This window comes from Acanthochromis polyacanthus, chromosome 9 (assembly GCF_021347895.1).
Source record: "Acanthochromis polyacanthus isolate Apoly-LR-REF ecotype Palm Island chromosome 9, KAUST_Apoly_ChrSc, whole genome shotgun sequence".
NCBI classification, from domain to species: Eukaryota; Metazoa; Chordata; class Actinopteri; family Pomacentridae; genus Acanthochromis; species Acanthochromis polyacanthus.
This window is the reverse complement of record NC_067121.1, coordinates 19,422,643-19,441,396: the sequence shown is the minus strand read 5'-3', so window position 1 is coordinate 19,441,396 and position 18,754 is coordinate 19,422,643. Positions and strand designations below refer to the sequence as shown.

The following is an 18,754-nucleotide window of genomic DNA, read 5'->3' as shown; positions in this document are numbered from 1 at the left end:
GTACTTGGCCGCATTCATCCTTCCTTCAATTGCAACCAGTCGTCCTGTCCCTGCAGCTGAAAAACACTCCCACAGCATGATGCTCCCACCACCATGTTTCACTGTAGGGATTGTATTGGGCAGGTGATGAGCAGTGCCTGCTTTTCTCCACACATACCGCTTAGAATTAACACCAAAAAGTTCAATCTTGTTCTCATCAGACCATAGTCTAGGAGTCCTTCATGTGTTTTTTGGCAAACTCTATGCGGGCTTTCATGTGTCTTGCACTGAGGAGAGGCTTCCGTCGGGCCATTCTGTCATAAAGCCCCGACTGGTGGAGGGCTGCAGTGATAGTTGACTTTCTGGAACTTTCTCCTATCTCCTGACTGCATCTCTGGAGCTCAGCCACAGTGATCTTTGGGTTCTTCTTTACCTCTCTCACCAAGGCTCTTCTCCCACCATTGCTCAGTTTGGCTGGACGGCCAGGTCTAGGAAGAGTTGTGGTCGTCCCAAACTTCTTCCCTTTGAGGATTATGGAGGCCACTGTGCTCTTAGGAACCTTGAGTGCTGCAGAAATTCTTTTGTAAACTTGGCCAGATCTGTGCCTTGCCACAATTCTGTCTCTGAGCTCCTTGGGCAGTTCCTTGGACCTCATGATTCTCATTTGCTCTGACATGCACTGTGAGCTGTAAGGTCTTATATAGACAGGTGTGTGCCTTTCCCAATCAAGTCCAATCAGTTTAATTAAACACAGCTGGACTCCAATAAAGAAGCAGAACCATCTCGAGGAGGATCAGAAGAAATGGACAGCATGTGAGTTAAATATGAATGTCGCTGCAAAGGGTCTGAATACTTCTGACCATGTGATATTTCAGTTTTTCTTTTTTAATAAATTTGCAAAAATTTCTACATTTCTGTTTTTTTCTGTCAAGATGGGGTGCTGAGTGTGCATTAATGAGAAATAAAATGAACTTTTTTGATTTTGGCAAATGGCTGCAATGACACAGAGAGTGAAAAATTTCAAGGGGTCTTAATACTTTCTGTATCCACTGTATCATGGTAAACATCAATGCAACACATGGATCCCCAGCTCAAGTACGACATTCATCCTCCTTTTAGCTCTTTTCCGCTCTTCACCAACACCTGAATCCTGCTTAGTAGCTGCTAAATGTGCCGCTATATTCAATTTCATTTAATAATTGTATTTTCTTTGCTGTTTGGCTCTGAGCCAGTTGCCAGGGTTTATCAGACACTGTTAACTGGAAACAGCTGTCTGCTGATTAGAGCTGTGAGAATAGACCAATGCACTAAAGTTGCAGGCTGTAAAACCGAAACAATGAGCTGAAAGCTGATCAGAAAAAAAATAAATAAATAAAGCTGGGGCATGCGTGGGCCTAGGCAATAATTCTCTGTGGATTTGTCTCTATGAGTGACCGCTTTCACACAACACATCATCTGCCTGAGTGTTAGCATAAAATTCCCAATTACTGCAGCTTTAACCACTTTACACGATACAATTTTAAATATATAGGACAACAGTAGCTGTCAGCTCTCTGTCCAGAAATACAACCCATTTGAAAGGTTATTTAACACTAAAGTTAACATGTCTGTCTGTAAGATGAATTTAAATGCTTTCCAGCTTCAGACCTTGATGTCACAGCAGGTGTTTACTGTCAACTGTGGCAAAACCCCTGCTGTGACAGCTCGATAGGGGTGTGACAAAAAAATAAAGTTGAGCCACAGTTTTCTGCCGTCTCTGGTTCAGTGTTGAACTGTCTTCAAAGTCTTGCATCCAAAAGTAAGTATTACAATCTATTGGTCTAAACACTTTAAAGCTGAGTGGTTTCACATTATATCTTTTGTCAAAGAACCACGAGTTTTATGTTGAAAGTTTTAAGCAAGCCTTCTAATTTACTTTGCTTACTAAACAGGATGGCACGCAGCTAGCTCAGCACTATTTGTTTATCATCACAACTTGCTGACTTGTGGCAACAGGTCAGCGCTGTTGTGAGCAAAACAAAACTGTCAAACAACCCGTGAATTACAGCCAGGTTTGAGGACACAAATAAGGTCTATAGCGCAGAACATCTTCACGTTGCTCCATTTGACACGTTTTAACACTCACTCCTGTGAGAGTTTTCAAACAAAACAAGGCAAGCGGTACATAAGTTCATCAACACTCTGGTTGTCAAGACGATAGAATGAATTCCTGGTGACGTCAGTGGCACACAGCTTCAGACCGAAGCCCCCTTGTTTCCATGGTGTAGTTGCATTACAGCGGCAAGCATCAACTTCAGCGGAATGGACTAATGTGTCGAGTTGTGCAGGGAGGCTGAAATGTGATGTGCTTGACAATGTCACTGTTGGTGCAAAACGCCTCATTGCACTACCTCACACTCTCTTTCTCACGCATGTATTCTGCTCCTCTCTCACACACACTTTCATGCATCGAGTTCACAGGCAAGCACGCTTACGGTCGCCTTTCCTCATGCTCTGATTCTTACCTATTGTGATGTTGAAGCCGTCAATGCTGAAAGTGGCACTCCGACCCTTTCTAAATCGGTGCTTTCTGGAGTTAGCTTCCATCGCTTTGGCACCCTCCGGTCACCCTTGCACCTTTTAATCTTGTTTTAATGCCTCCTGTCAGTTGCGGTGCGTTGTTTCAGTTTCGCTTGGGTAACTCTCCTTGTGGAAAGAAAGAAAAATGTAGTCTTCTGACTCTGCTTAGTGCTGAGTGCTGGAGGAGAACTGTCAAAGACTCACCACTTCTTGTTACAGACACCGAGGTAGAGAATTTCTCTCAAGTCCTTCTCCACCCCCTGTCTTTGTTGTACATATCTTTTCTCTCCCTCTCTCCGTTTCTCACACCTCAACAAGCTCATTTCAAGGAGCTTATGGCTCTTGATTTGTTTTTCTTCTCTCAATGTTCCTCCACCCCTCCCTCCCCTCTCTCTCTCCTTGTCTCTCTCCCCCAAGAGGTACAGTAGGTGCGTGTGGTGGGTGGCGGTGGTGGTGGTGGTGGTGGAAGGGAGGAGAGAACATCTCTTGAGGTGTTTAAACAAACGTGACTCCTCCTACCATCAAGAATTTATAGCAAAAGCACTAGAAGCTCAGAGTTGGTCAATTGGAGTCTATTCTAGTTTTGCTCATACACCTTCAAACACAAAAATATGGACTCATATGAAGTCATGTTGTATCACACATGCGCTGGTGCTTGAGGACTAAGACAGAAAGGAGGAAAAAGAGATAGGGACAGTGATTATGTGTGTTTAGCCAAAGCCAGTCATTAAATCAATGCCACTGCTTCTCATTTTGCAGGAGGTATTTGCTCTGGCCAGAAAGATGAAGGCCATTATAGGCATACATGCTGTTCTTTTGACTGAAAGAAAAACATCCTCAACATCATCCTTGTGAATGGTTACATTTGCAAGAGTGTACTGTGTACTGTGTGCAATGTATTCATCTTTCCCTTTTAAATGGCAGTTGATTAATCAACACCTGAGCAAGGACACTGCTTTCTTTTATATTTGAATGTCATCCAGCAAAAATCTGTGGTTTCTGCTTATTCAAGCTGCATTTCCTTTCACCACTGCACATCTCCTCACACAAACACACACAGATCAACAAAGGATAAAAACTCCCCATATTAGCACCATCTGACATTTAGCTATGGAATTTTTTCAAGTTTCATTTTCCCCCCTGATTAGCGCCCGAGTGCTCTTTATGAAGGTTTGTGCGCTGTCCTCACACCTTCTCCTAAATGAAATAGATGTGCCAATAATAGCACGCACAAAAACAAGAAGATATGTCTTTTAATTCAAATTTCATTCTCAATAGAGGTACAAATCACTAGCATCTTATTCATACTACTCACTCTTACTACTGATGTTGCAGTAGAACAATCCAAATTTCTTCTCTTCACATGTAATGCAGAATGATCATGATTTAACCTGATATTTAAAACAGGACTGTTCGGTGTGTTCGTTCCTGTCTCTCTCTTTTCTTTCCTTGAGCCACTTTTCTAACAACAGTCACAATTAGTATAATATCAGCTAAGCAATGTGACAACCATGGCAGGGGATTAGGAAGCATTACCACATCCCCACATTAATAAAAACTTAACAACCATGCATTTGTATACAACTAAACTGTTTTTCTAATTAAGCTTAGGTTCAACAAAATCACTGATTAGATTACACTTAGAAACCACATTATTTTTATTACACTGATCTGATTTATATATATATATTTTTATTTTTTATTTTTTATGATGTTTAGCAGTCACCAGGGGGTCACTGGAGTCATCCAGACTCCCATCTGTCATTAGAGTTCGACTCCGATACTCCTTATAAGAATAAGTGCCAATGCAAGCAGAAAAACATCCAGTGAGTCAGTCAAAAGGAAAACACTAATCTACCACATTCAATTACAATGGCTACTTGAAAGGCAAAATTAAAAGAATATTAACAGCTATGATTTCATCTTCTGCCACCTAGCTAGCATCTACTGAAGTCTGCATTAGAGGCGTTTAGGAACATTGGTAAATTGTAGTGTCTACCGAGAGGCTGACACTACAATTTACCAACGTTCCCAGGTAGAGAGTGAGGAGTTTTGCCAGTGTACACTTTATTGCAGTAATATCATACAACCTCAGGGAAAAGATTGGTGACAAAAAGAAAATATTTTCAGATTAAATTATTTTGCACATATTAAATATCAAATCAGTATTTGGATCAATGCGATACTAGGTAATGCAAAGGCAGCTATTCATCAGTATGCATGGTTGATTATTAGTTGTGGGGCTGCTGTGCTTGTGTGACAAAGAAGGGTGGCAGTGTCAGTGCTAACTGTGGCAAGTTTAGTCTGGAGCATCTCATGTTGTGTATTGCTGGTTTTAACCAAGAGCTGCAAGCTGTCAGTTAGTGAAATGAAGATAAAAGCTGGAAACACTGTGGACACTACAAGTTAATAATGTACTGCAAAAGACGATATTTTAGTGGGAGAAATGTGTTCAATATCAGCTTTAAAGTTTCGTCATAAAATGAAAAATGTCATCTTGTAATCCTTCAAAAAAAGCTGTTGCAAATTGGTCGTATTAAAAAAGCTGCAAAGAAGGGAGAGGGTGGCAAACATAAAATAGCGAGAAATCAAACATTGGAAATTATTTCGAAGGCTGAGTGATTACCCTTTGTTAAACAATCACCTCAGTGTAAGAAAAAACCAAGCAAAATAGGCTATATAGTTTAATACTGAGGACGATGATTAATGAAAACCTTGTAAGTGATGTGGCAGCTAAGGTGTCTAAGTAACAAGAAATCGATCACAATCAGGACACGTAATTATAACGGAGCCCGTTTGAGTCACTCGGCGCAGTTCCAGCGGTCACATTATACACTTGTTAGATAATTACACTCCATCTCATTTTGTTTGCGAGCTTCAGTAAGAGCGCTTTTTGCGCTCCTTCCGTCACACTGCTCTCCCCAGCCTCTTATTCATTCTGCATGTAGCAATTTGCATGTATCCTAATTTTGCAACACTCACTGTGTTACATCAAGTGGCTGCCTGTTCCCAGATAGCTTTTATGTTAATGAGAGCATGTGTGGGAATACTGTTATTCATTCTTTTTGTCAGCATATTCCCAGATAACCATTTGTTTTAAAGGCTACAATGAGCTTTTACGCCCTTGTTTGTAACATTTAAATATGATTATCATGTTGAGGCCACAGTTGTGTCTCTGTGATTGATGATATCATCATATTACTGCAGAGACCTGTCAGAAATATTAAATTCATCCTTGAATAATGATTCGAAATGAATGTTTGAGATTAAGCGGGAGAAAAGGGCTGAAGGGCAACATTTTCTTTGCAAGTGTGTTCAATGAGAGTAGGTGTCTATGCCATGGTCAAAGTGCACTGCAGTGTGTTCAGAGCTTCCTGTTTAATGCGTTTGGGGGTTACAGAAGTAGAGAGGAGATTATATAATACACTTAACTGGAGGAGTGCGCTTCTGCTTTTATTTTCAGGATGCTTTAGGAGGCTACACAGTGTTCTACAACTTTGTTTCACCTTATAAAGGTGGCATTGCAGACTTTTCATAGAACATTCCGTGAAAAGCATGAATAGGTGCTCACGTAAGGATGGTGGAGGCGTTCAGCAGTTTGTTAGTCAACAACAACATCTCAGCACTACAGCTTAGCAACTCTACAGTCTACCATGAAATCCATCAGAAATCAAAATCTTTAGACTATTGCTAAAGTCAGAACAAAGGCGTCAGTGTGCTTTAAACAAGGTCTCCCTCCCTCCTCTCAAGCACTCACCTTGATGCTGACATAATATGTACGGTTTGTGTGTGTGTGTGTGGGGTAGGTTTTGCAGCTTTGTAACTGACAGTCGTATATGGACACCCACCTCCCACAGCTGCCTGCTCAGTTTCTTGATTAATGAATTAACTTTCTGAATCCTAAAATCCACATGCAAAATTCCACCACATAGAGACAGAACCCGTAAAAACAGAAACAATTGCTTAATTTTCAACTTTTCAATTATTCTTGAACTATTCATCTGTGATGTCAGGTTCCCAAAAACTCAGTCAGAATATTTCACTAAAATCATTTTATTTTATCAGTTTCATTTAAAAATTTGAACAAAAACAGAGACCGTGAGGAAATGAGTGACTCAACTGCAACCGATTATCAAGACAAATTCAGGGACGCTGGAAATGAACTGGGCTGAACTGCAGAATGTGTAAGAGAGAGCTGCTAGAAGACAAGGATGAAAAAAAATGTAAAAAGTAGAATATCAATAGTATATAGAGTCTAGCCTGTCAAAGTACGCCGGCCCGCGGGCGGGCCGTTTTGATATCAGCATACGCTTTTTCTTTTCTTTTTTTTTTTTTATTAAATAGAACGACACTGCAAACGCGATTATACAAACACTATACACACATAGAAAGCTGAGAGTCATGAATCCGCCGGTATAAACCACTTTCAGATGTGATTACCACAGCGGGTAATATAAACACATTTGTCCAACAAACAACAAGTCACGTAAAGGTGTACAGCTCACCTGTGGACGCTCGTTTCTGGTCAGAAATGAAGATAATCCACAAAAACCGGCCAGAACCCAAGCTTAGCCATCCAGAGAAAACAATCCAGTATAATACTTTGTCCAAAACATGTCTCGAAATAAGTAAAAAATCCAGAAATCGATCGGCTCCGTGCGCGTGTACGCGGCGCGTGGTGGCGCTGTGCGTTTCATATTCACTGCATTTTTGGAAATAAGTTTATCAAACATGCTCTTCAAACCGAACTTCAACCAATCAAGTGACTCGGTTCCGCCTTCCACGGCGAAACAGCCAACCGTGGCCGAGTCTGACAGATTTGGACTACATCACTTGATTGACTTATTTCTCAGCAAATCACATGGGAGGAAACGTTAGATTGACAGGCCTGGTAGCCAATGAGCTTGCTGAATGGCTTGAATATAAATCCCGCCTCTGCCAGCGGGTTTATATCATATTTTATTCGTGTGGTCAGGGCTCCACCTGCAGGTTCTCTGTATTCCTCTCAATCTGTGTGTGTGATCGACACTGAAGCCTACCTGAAGTGATTTTTTGAGTTTTTGAAGTGAAAATAATGTGAAAATGGGCTGAAAACGAATTAATACCATTGTGCAGAGGGTATACAGAGGGTGTCCAACATTGACAGGGGCGGGGCATAGCAGTACAAATACATGTGTGAAACACTCATTTCTTGTAGTATTGCTCTGAAATTTTGACCTGAACTATGTAAGACCCCAGGCTTTTGCAATATTGTGTTTTCAAGCTCTCACAGTGCTGCCACACTGATTTTCAGGTGTTTTATTAGGGATAAAATGTAGGCGAGAAAAAAATTCATCCTAATTCAGTGTGTGCCATCATGAAATACTCTGTGCCAGTAGCACCTAGAGTAATTCTGACTGCACTGGGTGAAAATTCAGGTTGTCTGCTTTCAAATGAGACCCCAACCATGCATGTACTCCAAACAGTTCAAGAACAGCATTCAATTTACTTTCTGTACATCTTCCGTAGACATTTCGGGCGGAAATTGCCTGTACTTTAAAGCGCTAGGGCTGGCCCGAATAGTGGTTTCTGGCCTCCGGATATTAAAGACGAATATCCGAATATTCGTTCCGCCCTGTAAGGTCCGAGGGGGGCGGGGCTTGTGGCAGGGACGGCCCAAATATTCTGATCCATTCGTCTGGTCTCCCGGGTCCAAATTTTGCCTTTGTTTTGTCTTCAGTTAAACTGAAGAATTCCCAAACAGCGGAGGTCTTCAGCATCTTGTCTTGTGTTTATGCAACGAAGTGAAGCGTGACATCAGAGTCGACAGCAACCTGGCCATTCGGGTGGTGGTAACAAACACGAACTGAGGAGCCCAGATGAGCCGAACACGACGGGCTGAGCCAAAGTAGGCCGAAGGCGAAGGGAAGAGACGAGCTCCGAATATTTTCATCTGAGGGTAGGAGGGGGTGATCACATAGACATATGTGTATATGTTTATGTGATCACACGACGGGATGAGCCGATATGAGTCGATGTGGCCCGAACATGGGAACACAGTAACGGCGCATATTCCTTCCACCCTGTAACGCCCTGATTAATGACGAATATCCGAATATTCAGGGGGCCGAATATTGGGATCGGTTCATATAACGTCTGATGAATTGACGAGACAAATAATCGTGCTACATTGTCTGAAGGAGGGGATATTCAGGTCTCAAAATAAATATTCAGATACCACCGTCGCGACCGAATATTTGGATATTCGGTTCCAGACCTAGTGGTGACTAGCTTTGTGAGCAGGAAACTGATGCCAGAAAAAGTAATTTCACAAATCATCAATCATAGTACAGTCATAATATAAGGAATACCTATGAATAATGCTCCAGCAGGACATTTCAGTAGATAAGAGGTTTGTTTTCTAGGTAACAGATTTCACAGTCTGGCAGTTAAACTGTACCTGCCAATAAAATGTACCTGTAGTGGTTGCTACTGGCAACCAAAAGTTAAACTGAACCTAACTGCAGGTGAAGGCAAAAAAAAGAAAAAAAAAGCTAGAAATAGAATATATTATTTTTTTAGAATCATTATAAAACAGACCTTCTACACAATAACGACATTACATTTACCAACGAAGCGTGCCTTACAATTTAACTTAAAATGTCACTTTTATCAGGTTTCTACATATTTCTAATAATGACTGTTTTAAATGTGGTGTTTAGATTATGTCTTGCAGTGATTAAAGGCTGTTGCCCGCGATTTTAGGTCCACATTTGTCAAACAATTTAATCTATATATAGAAACAATGTATGGTGCTTTGACAAAAAGAGCATGTTCTACAACAGCTGCTTTAAGAGGCGTATCCTCTACCCATCTATTGAGTCCTTGTCAAGATCCATTTTCTTTGAGGGTCATTACCAGGGCCACATCACTAGGCAACAGGAAGACCCATCAGACATATATTGCATACATTACACAGAGTACTGCAAGGGGTTAATATGGCAAATGACACTCATTAGGCCAGTTTTTATGTTTTATATGTACACTTCAGTCACTTTAGTCTGCTATTTTCTGTATCAGTTTCCGTCAGATACATCTGTCCAGGCTGTAATAATGCAATGGAGACTGAACTCTTTCAGCTTTGCTGGGATGTTTGCAAAGGTTACAATATCAGTATTCATCAGCTGTTTTTTTCACAGACAAAGTGTTTTCAAAATAAACTTCTCTTATACTAACCAAAGCAGTACTACAGTGGATTGTTGGTACAAAAACACACCTGCTTTCTTTTGCTCGTGTCCATTGAGGACAAACTATCCCTAACCTTTGATCTGACCATCAAACACAGAGACAGGACATCACCAATAGACATTAATTAGCTGTGAAGATAAAGGGGAGGTGAGGTCTAAAAATCCCATTTTTATTTGTGGAGACTTAAGGTCTGATCCAAAAATCTGCATGTCAGACTGCATACTAATATCTGAAATAAATACTATGAACGAAAATGGCAACACAATAGCTACCTAAAATACAGTCTTACGTATTTTTTAGGTGTTGATATATTCATTTTCTCATGTAATTCAGCCAAACATTACAATAGATTTGGGGCTTTTTGGCTGTGTAATCTGTCTCAGTAGCACATCACAATTCAAGACAACAATTACGCAATCAGCTAGAAAAACAAGCTCATTAGAGGTCTCCCCTAGATTGCAGAATGACACACACTTTGTCAGTCCCCACACCACTGTCACCACAGTGACATACTCATGTAATTAAGACACACAGGGTGCAAGGGAGCTTGTCTTTTCCCCTGCTAAATGCTCATTAGAGGCCCCTTTAAGGGTAATGTTAGCCATGTTGCAAACCTGAGGGAATGAGCTGACAAAACAGAGAGCTCCACGAACTGTCATCTCTATCCTGCTGCACCAAGAAGAAGACGGGAAAAAGAAGTCCTGAGGCACAAGTTTAGCTAATGATTTTTGCACCAGCATGGATCCAGATCAAAGACACAAAACCAGTTGGGTGTGCGTTAGGTCAGCAGGGCAAACAAATGTAAACCTTTTGATTAGAGTTCGACGTCTTACAAACCTCAGATATCCTCCTCCCCTCAGACCAAAGCAACAAATCAGTGCTATTTGGACGAAGTCTGAAAACTACAGCAATCCTGCACTTTTCATTAAACTGACACACAACAGACTGTGCACACTGTGGTACACTGTCACAAAGGAAAATAAAATGATGCATGCTGAATAAACCATTTGCTTATTCGCAAATGTAATTTTTTCTTCCCTATAAATGCAATAACACCCTTAAATATAAACAATCATTAAAACGTAGGGCATCCTCCCTAAATATCTGAACTATAACAAATGAGGTTCTTACTCAAGTATTCTATCTAAAGAAATTGACAGAAATAAGACTGACGCTCTCATGAAACAACTCTGAAACAGACATTTAAAACACCATAAATTAACCAGATAATGAATAACTGATTATTCAGTTAACAGAAAATTCATATTTTGAAACATTTGAAATAATCGATCAATTGTCTGAGCCTTATTTCAAGCAAAGAAGTCATTTTATTTTTGCTGGTTGCTACCACCACATTGCTACAATGTAAGAATTTGCTGCTCTTTATTCTATTTAACAGTAAACAGTAAATAGCAGTGAATACCTTTGGGTTTGAACTGTTAATAAGGCAAAATGGGGCACTTGAAAATGTCACCACGGCTCCCTGAGAAATGGACATTTTACATAATTTTTCCGACAATTTAATAATGGATTGTCTATTTGAAAGCACAATCGGCATAATTGGTAGTTGCCAGCAATCATTCAAACATATTTTCTCATTGTCAAATTTAAAAAGAACCGTGCAGCTCTGCTAAAAGCACTGACACAACCAGCATGAGAAGGCAGACTGAATATATTTACTGCTACTACTACTGACAACCATTATATGAGGATTTGTTTTAGGTGAGGCATTGGGACAAATTGTGAGTGAGAATGAATATTTAATGGCAACTGCATGTAAGATAACAGATGTGAACCTGGGCTGAAGGACATTTTTAGGGATGGACACAAATATTCAATTATTTGGATATTTGGTTGTAGTCTTTAATTTTGAGGTTCAAATATTCCTTATTTTTCCGAAATGTAAACTTTCAGCAAAACCAAGCTGCAAACTACATGTTGTCAGCACATTCTTGTACTAAGATTATTCGTCTTAAGTCACAGTTTTGGAGACACCAGACATCCCTCTTACTAGCAGTGAATGTCATACTGCAGTTCATTTTCAAAATGCAGAACACCAAATTGAGCTGTGACAAGACAAGATATGCAATCATAATATGGCCAACCAGTGTGACACAACAGGCATTAAGAACTACAGTATTGATGTATGTACATCATAGGATACTGCTTAAAGTAAAAAAATAAAAATAAAAAACATTTAAAAACTAGACAATACTTAACAGCACACTTAGCTTTTCTAATGTCTAACAAAGTTGCTTTAAACAGTAACACAATCCAAGATAAAAACAGGAACTTACTTCATTTGGAAAATATTTGCAACTTTTCCAAAAACTGGGATTATATGGAGTTGGAGCATCTTGGGCATTAAGGTCATTCTGAACTCTTGCACCTTAGTATGATATGAACTGTAGTTCTACACATCGTCAGCTCATATCAAATATTTGCTGTTGATTGCAACAATCTAGAGGCCAAAAATTATATTTTAGACATTTTAAACTATCCTCCCTGAACTCCTTACTTAGAATATTTATAAGTGTGCACTATAAATGTCAAACTCCTTCATGTGCTGCTTCAGAACATTGTTCAATGTACTGACAGTCCCTCTTACGTGACCTGCATCTTGTCCTTCCTCCCCACGTCCTTCTCCCGCTGTGATCCAGAGATGTGAAGCTGAAGGAATAGACTGAAAACATATTTGCCGTATGGGACACACATACCAGAACCAACTGTAATTTTAAATTGACATCAATTACTTATGACATGTATCACATGTGTGCACCACCCGTCACTGGATTTCTAGCTGTTTGTTCTGCAGTATTTTTGTCTTGTAGCTGATTTTTATTTCCCAGTCCTTAAAAGGCAATTTGCTTTCTATTGACATTAATGTAGAACGCTTTGTATTATTTTCCTAGACTGCAAAAGTAAAGTGTGAGAGTAAATAGTGAAGAATGTCCACCGATTGACTATTTTAAGGACTTTGGAATTTAATTTATTTCCTAGAAAAATGATGAAGTACATAAACATTTAACAGTTTATATAATACTACTACGTAGCTGTAAAGATATGTTAGTGTGCAATGTAAAGAAAAGTAACAGATACCCCAATGGCTTTATTTCCTCTTAGGGATAACCACAAGGTGAGGCTTAACAGATAATGACTGACTATACAGTAAAACACTGTCCTTATATGCCTTTCCCACTACATTATAGTGTTAAATGTTGACGTACTTCTTATATATGCGCTAGCTACGGGCACTAAATGCAAGCTGTAACTGATAAATATTGTAAGTAAACACAATTTTGAAAACACTGAGCTTTTTGGACAATTTGTGTTTCTAAATAAAGAAAATTACCACACTTTGAATGTGCTGCGCTTCACGAAAAAAATGATCTACCGTAAGCTTTCTTTTCTAGTTGGCATGCTATTGATGAAATTTTTTTTTTTTTTTTTATACACGGCTTACAAAAGTGGCAGCTTGTGTGCTGCCTGCAATGAAATTATTTACGTCTAGATTTAAGAAAATTGAAGGGAAAAACCTCGAGATAATTTTTGCTTCCAGTACAACCATTCCCCTCAACGATATGTGACACTACGGTCTCAAACACAATCCCTTACTTGACTAGCCTAGCTGCGCTAGACCCATGTTCTGAAGACGCAAGGATCTAGGCACGCTCGACAGGGAGGGAGGCGGGCTAAAAGGTTGTCTATCAAATCACTCTGCAGCAACTGGGTAGGTATACAACCAATCAGCGCAACGAATAGGCTGACGTAGTTCCGAGAGCTCCAGATTGTGGCTAAGTCCCATTAGCTTCCCAACCAGCGGAGCCAACTGGTATATTAAGGATTTGCCATATCCCATCGGCATAAGTCCAAATACGTCTTTCTTCTCAATGAAACACTTCAGTGCAGTCCTTTGTTTATCTTTCAAGTTGAATTTTAGCTTCAAATCTTTAAGGGCTGTGGCCAAAGCCGAGTCAAAAGATAACTGTTTATTGTGCGCCGGTTTCTGTCAGAATCGTCACGCCTCTGTCGTCACTTAGTTACGCCCGCCTTCTGACTCTACACTTCATGGTGATTCGTCCGGCCAGTTTTAGGAGCATCCAACCTCGAGCCTTATGGAGGGTAACTAGACCCTCCCTGGCAGAGAATTAAATTCGTTGCCGTGGGTTGTCTAGCGCGGCTAGGCTATTACTTGACTGCTTTGCATCTGAATGTGCCATCTCATAAATTACCATTCAGTAGGACTAATACATGCTCCAGGAGTGACTCCAGCTCCTTACACAGCACTGAATATGACCTAGTTCTTGTGTCTGTAATGAAATCAAGGATATTTGCATTGACTGTTCATGACTATGAAGAAAATCCTCTGTGACTTCACCCATTGGCTCTCCTGATCAAAGAGGTGGAGCATGAGTGGAGCTGAGACAAGCCATGCAAACATCTGTCCCAGACATGTCCTGTGACAGCATCCACCTCACTCAAAGCAGCCATTCCCTTTAATTGTGCATAACTTCTATCCTGAATTCAGTCTAAACAGGCAAGTTCTATAAAAACTCACTCTCCGTACAGTTGATGAAGAGAAAAACTACCTACAGTGTGTTATTTTTTGCAAAAAGAAAAAATGCTGTAAACATGTTTATTTTTTACATAAAGTTGGACATTTTAATGCGGGGATCTACGGGGACGTTTAGAGTCGGCCTCAAGTAGCCATTTACGAAACAGCACATCCATGTCGGCTTCATTTGTCAGTCCCGGGGTTAGTGTTTTGGTACTTGAAGTTCTTGTACCTGTACCAAACAAATACGTTCCATTCTGTCTGACGAATTCTATTTGTAGGACAGTGCATCTCTGTAGAACCACAGAACTTTATGAACAACACTACAACAATGCTCATCATATACTCTGACTGGAACTGCCTTGACACTGCTTGAAAGGATCCATCCATATTCATGATGGGATGTCAGTCTCACTCAGTGTGGCCGTGGTCTAAAGTCGTCAGAACCAATGTCAGACTGTTCTCTGCAAGCTCCTAACTTCATAACTAAGCAGTTGCTGAGATCTGTACACCACTGGGAATGTCTAACATTGCAGGAACCCAGTGCTGAGAAGTTGCTGTTTTGTTCCTCGTCAGGGAGCAGATGAGTGTACAGTCAGGTGAGAGTCAGGGAGGAGACTCCTCAACACACTTGCACATCACTGGGGACCGAGAAGGAAACTCAACGGGAGTCTACACTGTCATATGGTCATGGAAACACCACAGTACAGATGGTATTTTAGGAGGCAACCAGGGAGACGTTTATTCCTCCGGGACAGACACACAGGGAGTTGGAACTAGAGATGGCAGCAGTGATGTGAAGTTAAGATAAACAGGATGGACTGAAAGAAACACTGAGGAACACGAAAGTCAGAACCATTAAAAACACGATGATTGGTGTATTAATTACAATAGTGGAGGGAAATTTTCGCAAACTGTACTGCAGATTTGACCTGAATGGTACTCACTGATTGTATGCAGAATTGCAAGCTGTACTGTACCTAATGAGAACATCACAGCGAAGCAGAATGACAGCTTAACCAGTTCATTTGCATTAACTTGCCTTGAAAAAGACCAAGTTTTGTAGCAACTGAAATCAATCAAAGTGTGCAGTAATGTGGTATTTATACATAGACCAAACAACTCAAGCTGACTGACTAAAATTTAGTACATAAATGTAAAAAAAATAAAAAATAAATAAAAATAAATAAATCAAACCCCATCTCTGCCAAACTGAGGTTTCACATGTGAATCTGTTCAATGAATAGGACTGTTAGTTTGGCGTATTTTGGTCTGAGGGACATCTCAAGCATCAAAGAGATGCTTTGGTAGTGGAGATATGCTGCATTGAGGCTGGCCTTCAAAGAGCTCAGCATTCATTCAGTGAATACCTTTTTTTCAATAGCATATTCACATAACCCTCTGAAGTGACCAGTTGCTCTCATCTATAGACAAACCCATGAACTGAACCACAGAGGTCTGCAGTAGAAAGTAACAACCTTCAGGCTCCAAAAAAAAAAATGGACAAATATTGCTTTCACGAGAAAATGGTGAAAATAGGATCTTAGTGAATTTACTAACTTGACCTACTGAGTGGCTGATTGGTAGTACGTTTACTTTTACTGGCATTCACAAGCTCCAGTTTTCTCACTTTGTGTCAAAAGACCGCATTGTGCGATCGTGACTTGGTAACAGTACAAATGTAGAAGACTGAATGCATGTCAGTGGTGTAAAGTAACAGCTACTTGTCCCCAGGTGCTGTACCTAAGGACAATTTATGATAATTGTAGTTATTAGGAAAAAACAATGCATCCAAAATAAAACCACAAATTCACCAGCAAAAAAGCCCCTGTATATGCCTGATAGATGTCAACGGTAACACTGAATAACACCTAAGAGAAGCAGCATTTGTACATTCCATAGCTGCCATACTATCAAGTGGTGCTGTGAGAATCTGAATGGAAGACTTTGAATTTAAATTGAACTCAGCACTTCTACTGTGTCATAAGTCTCCTGCTACTGTTAAGTAAACACTCTGAATAGTTCCTCCACAGCATATTGAAAGGGAAAAAATCTGACAAAACTCAGCTTGAGTCTGCAGAGCTTCTTCACAGTAGACATGTGGCAGGGTGCAGCGAGAAAAGCACCGCGTAATGAATAGCATTAAATAAAACAAGCGTATTCACTTAAATACTAGCATTCAAAGGGACCTGCAGCACTCAAGTGCCTGCAGTAAAAATGTCTACTTTCTGCTAGCACTGAAAGACATTTCACATATCCATAAATGCAGCAATGCCACATTATAAAAATGCTTTTGCAGCGCAGGTCTTTAAATTTTACTTCAACACAAGTATTAGTAAGCAAATATATTAAGCATCAAAATGACAACAAAAAAAATTCTATATGCAGAATGGCACTAATTATTGTCATTATTACTGATATGAAAAATGCATGTGGTGTTGAAGCTGTAGTTCGTAAAAGTGGATATATTTTTTTTACAAATATTTGCAAGTAGGTAGTAAAATGTATCACAATGGATTTTTTTAAACCGATTGATTTTGTGCTTGTTGAATAAATGTATCAGAATAATACATGCTATATATTTTCCACTGAAATTTAGATCAGTATTATAAATTGCCAATATTCAAGTCAAGTACAACACTGTCTGTTACATCCAACATAAAGGCAGCAATGCTCATACTACATTTTAGAATTGTTATTTTCAACTAAAGATCTGTGACCTATGACAAGCGGAAATTAAATTTTTGGCAAAATCATTATGCCTAAGAATAATCTATTCCTATTATGGGTCAGTAAAGATATGTCTATTTTTCACCTGTGAGCTACAAAAGGAGTTACAATTTATGCATTTTGAAATAATACGTTATTTGAACAACTGCACCTCTTTGAGCCATCACCTTGCCAATATTTGTTTTTTGATCAATTCTATAGAATTTCAAGATAAACAGAAGTTCCTATCCCCACAGCTATGTGTAGGTTTAGAGGCCATAAACATATTTTAAATTACATTTAAATTACAGTGATGCATACACAACGATCACATATGCGATGCAAAATAAAAAGGGAATTCAAATTAATATGAAAAAGAGTAGCATTACTGCATTAAAGCCAAAAAATGTTGCCATCTTTAAACAAATGCATAAGAAGGGTTTTAAAAATCATTAGGTTGTCTTTTGTGTGTACTCATAAATCTAGTAAGTTGTGTAATAATATTAAGTTGAATTTTTGGAAAAAGGGCTGCATAGTGGATCGGTGGTTAGCACTGTTACCTTGCAGCTCCCAAGTTTGTGTCCTAGCCTAAATCTGGGATCTTTGTGCATGGAGTTTGCATGTTCTCTGTGCATTAGTGGGTTTTCTACAGGTTCTCCAGCTTCATCCCACAGTCCAAAAACATGCTGAGGTTAAATGGCGATTCTAAATTGTCCGTTGGTGTGAATGTGAGCGTGATTGTCTCTATGTGTAGCCCTGTGATAGACCTGTCCAGGGTGTTCCTTGCTTTAATCCTAAATCAGATGGGATAGACTCCAGCCCCTCTGCGACCCTAATGAGGATTAAGAGGCGTATAGATAATGGATGGATGGATGTTGGAAAAAGAGATGGACCTGGATACATCTGACTGTTCTGTGGAATGTCCAGCACACTTGCATGACAAATCTGTGGCTGTAAATAAATGCAGTGAAGTAAAATGTACAAATATCTGTGTCTCAAATGTACATGCAAGCTACCTGAAAAGTACTTGAGCTGTAGAGTATCTGAGAGAAAGTATTGATGTGTGTTACTTGCAGTCACAGTTCCTTAGTGCGCAGCAGCTGATGTGTGTGTGTGGTTTGTGCAGCAGGTCTGAGGTCTCCAACAGGTGGATAACTTGCATGACATTAATGTAATAAAGCAGGAGACCTTCGAGCTGCTCAGTGACTCACCGCCCTGTGGAGCTTCAGCAGCCTTCCTCCTGGAGCTCTGTTTCCCTCCGTCCGAGTCTTGCCTGCTCAGGACCTCGGACAGCGACTGCCGGGAGCTCTGTCGTCCGGTTTGGCTCGACACGTTGAACCGGGTGCTCTTCTTGTTGACCCGGTCCGACTCCGGAGCGGACTGGCTCCTCTCCGGGTCATGGTTCTCCGGCTCCGAGCCCACTTTGACCAAGGCGTTCCTGGTCCTGGTCAGAGCGGAAGTCACGGAGCCCATCACCAAAAATTAAGTTAAGCGCCTCAGTCGGAGTCGGTTACTCGAAGTTTACGTTTCATTTTACTCAAAACCTGTTAAAACTTGACTCCATTCTTTTTCTTTTTTCTTTTTTTTTTGCGCGGTAAACAAAGCTCTGAAAACAACCTCCGCTTCTGTCACTCTTCAGTTTTGAGCTTTAAATTTCATTTTCAGTAAAGTAAACCAACGAGCTGTAACCCTGAATAAAGGACCAGAAGCGGGAGTCTGTCTCAA

General features: G+C 40.1%; 1 protein-coding gene across 1 annotated transcript in view; it reads right to left on the bottom strand.

Annotated features, from left to right (window-relative positions):
* Positions 1-18,754, bottom strand: part of LOC110952687 (dual specificity calcium/calmodulin-dependent 3',5'-cyclic nucleotide phosphodiesterase 1A-like) — a 127,034-nt gene extending 108,280 nt beyond the window's left edge. The window contains 1 exon segment of the mRNA XM_051953660.1: positions 18,241-18,754. Coding sequence (XP_051809620.1) covers positions 18,241-18,502 — 262 coding nt within the window. The 5' untranslated portion in view covers positions 18,503-18,754.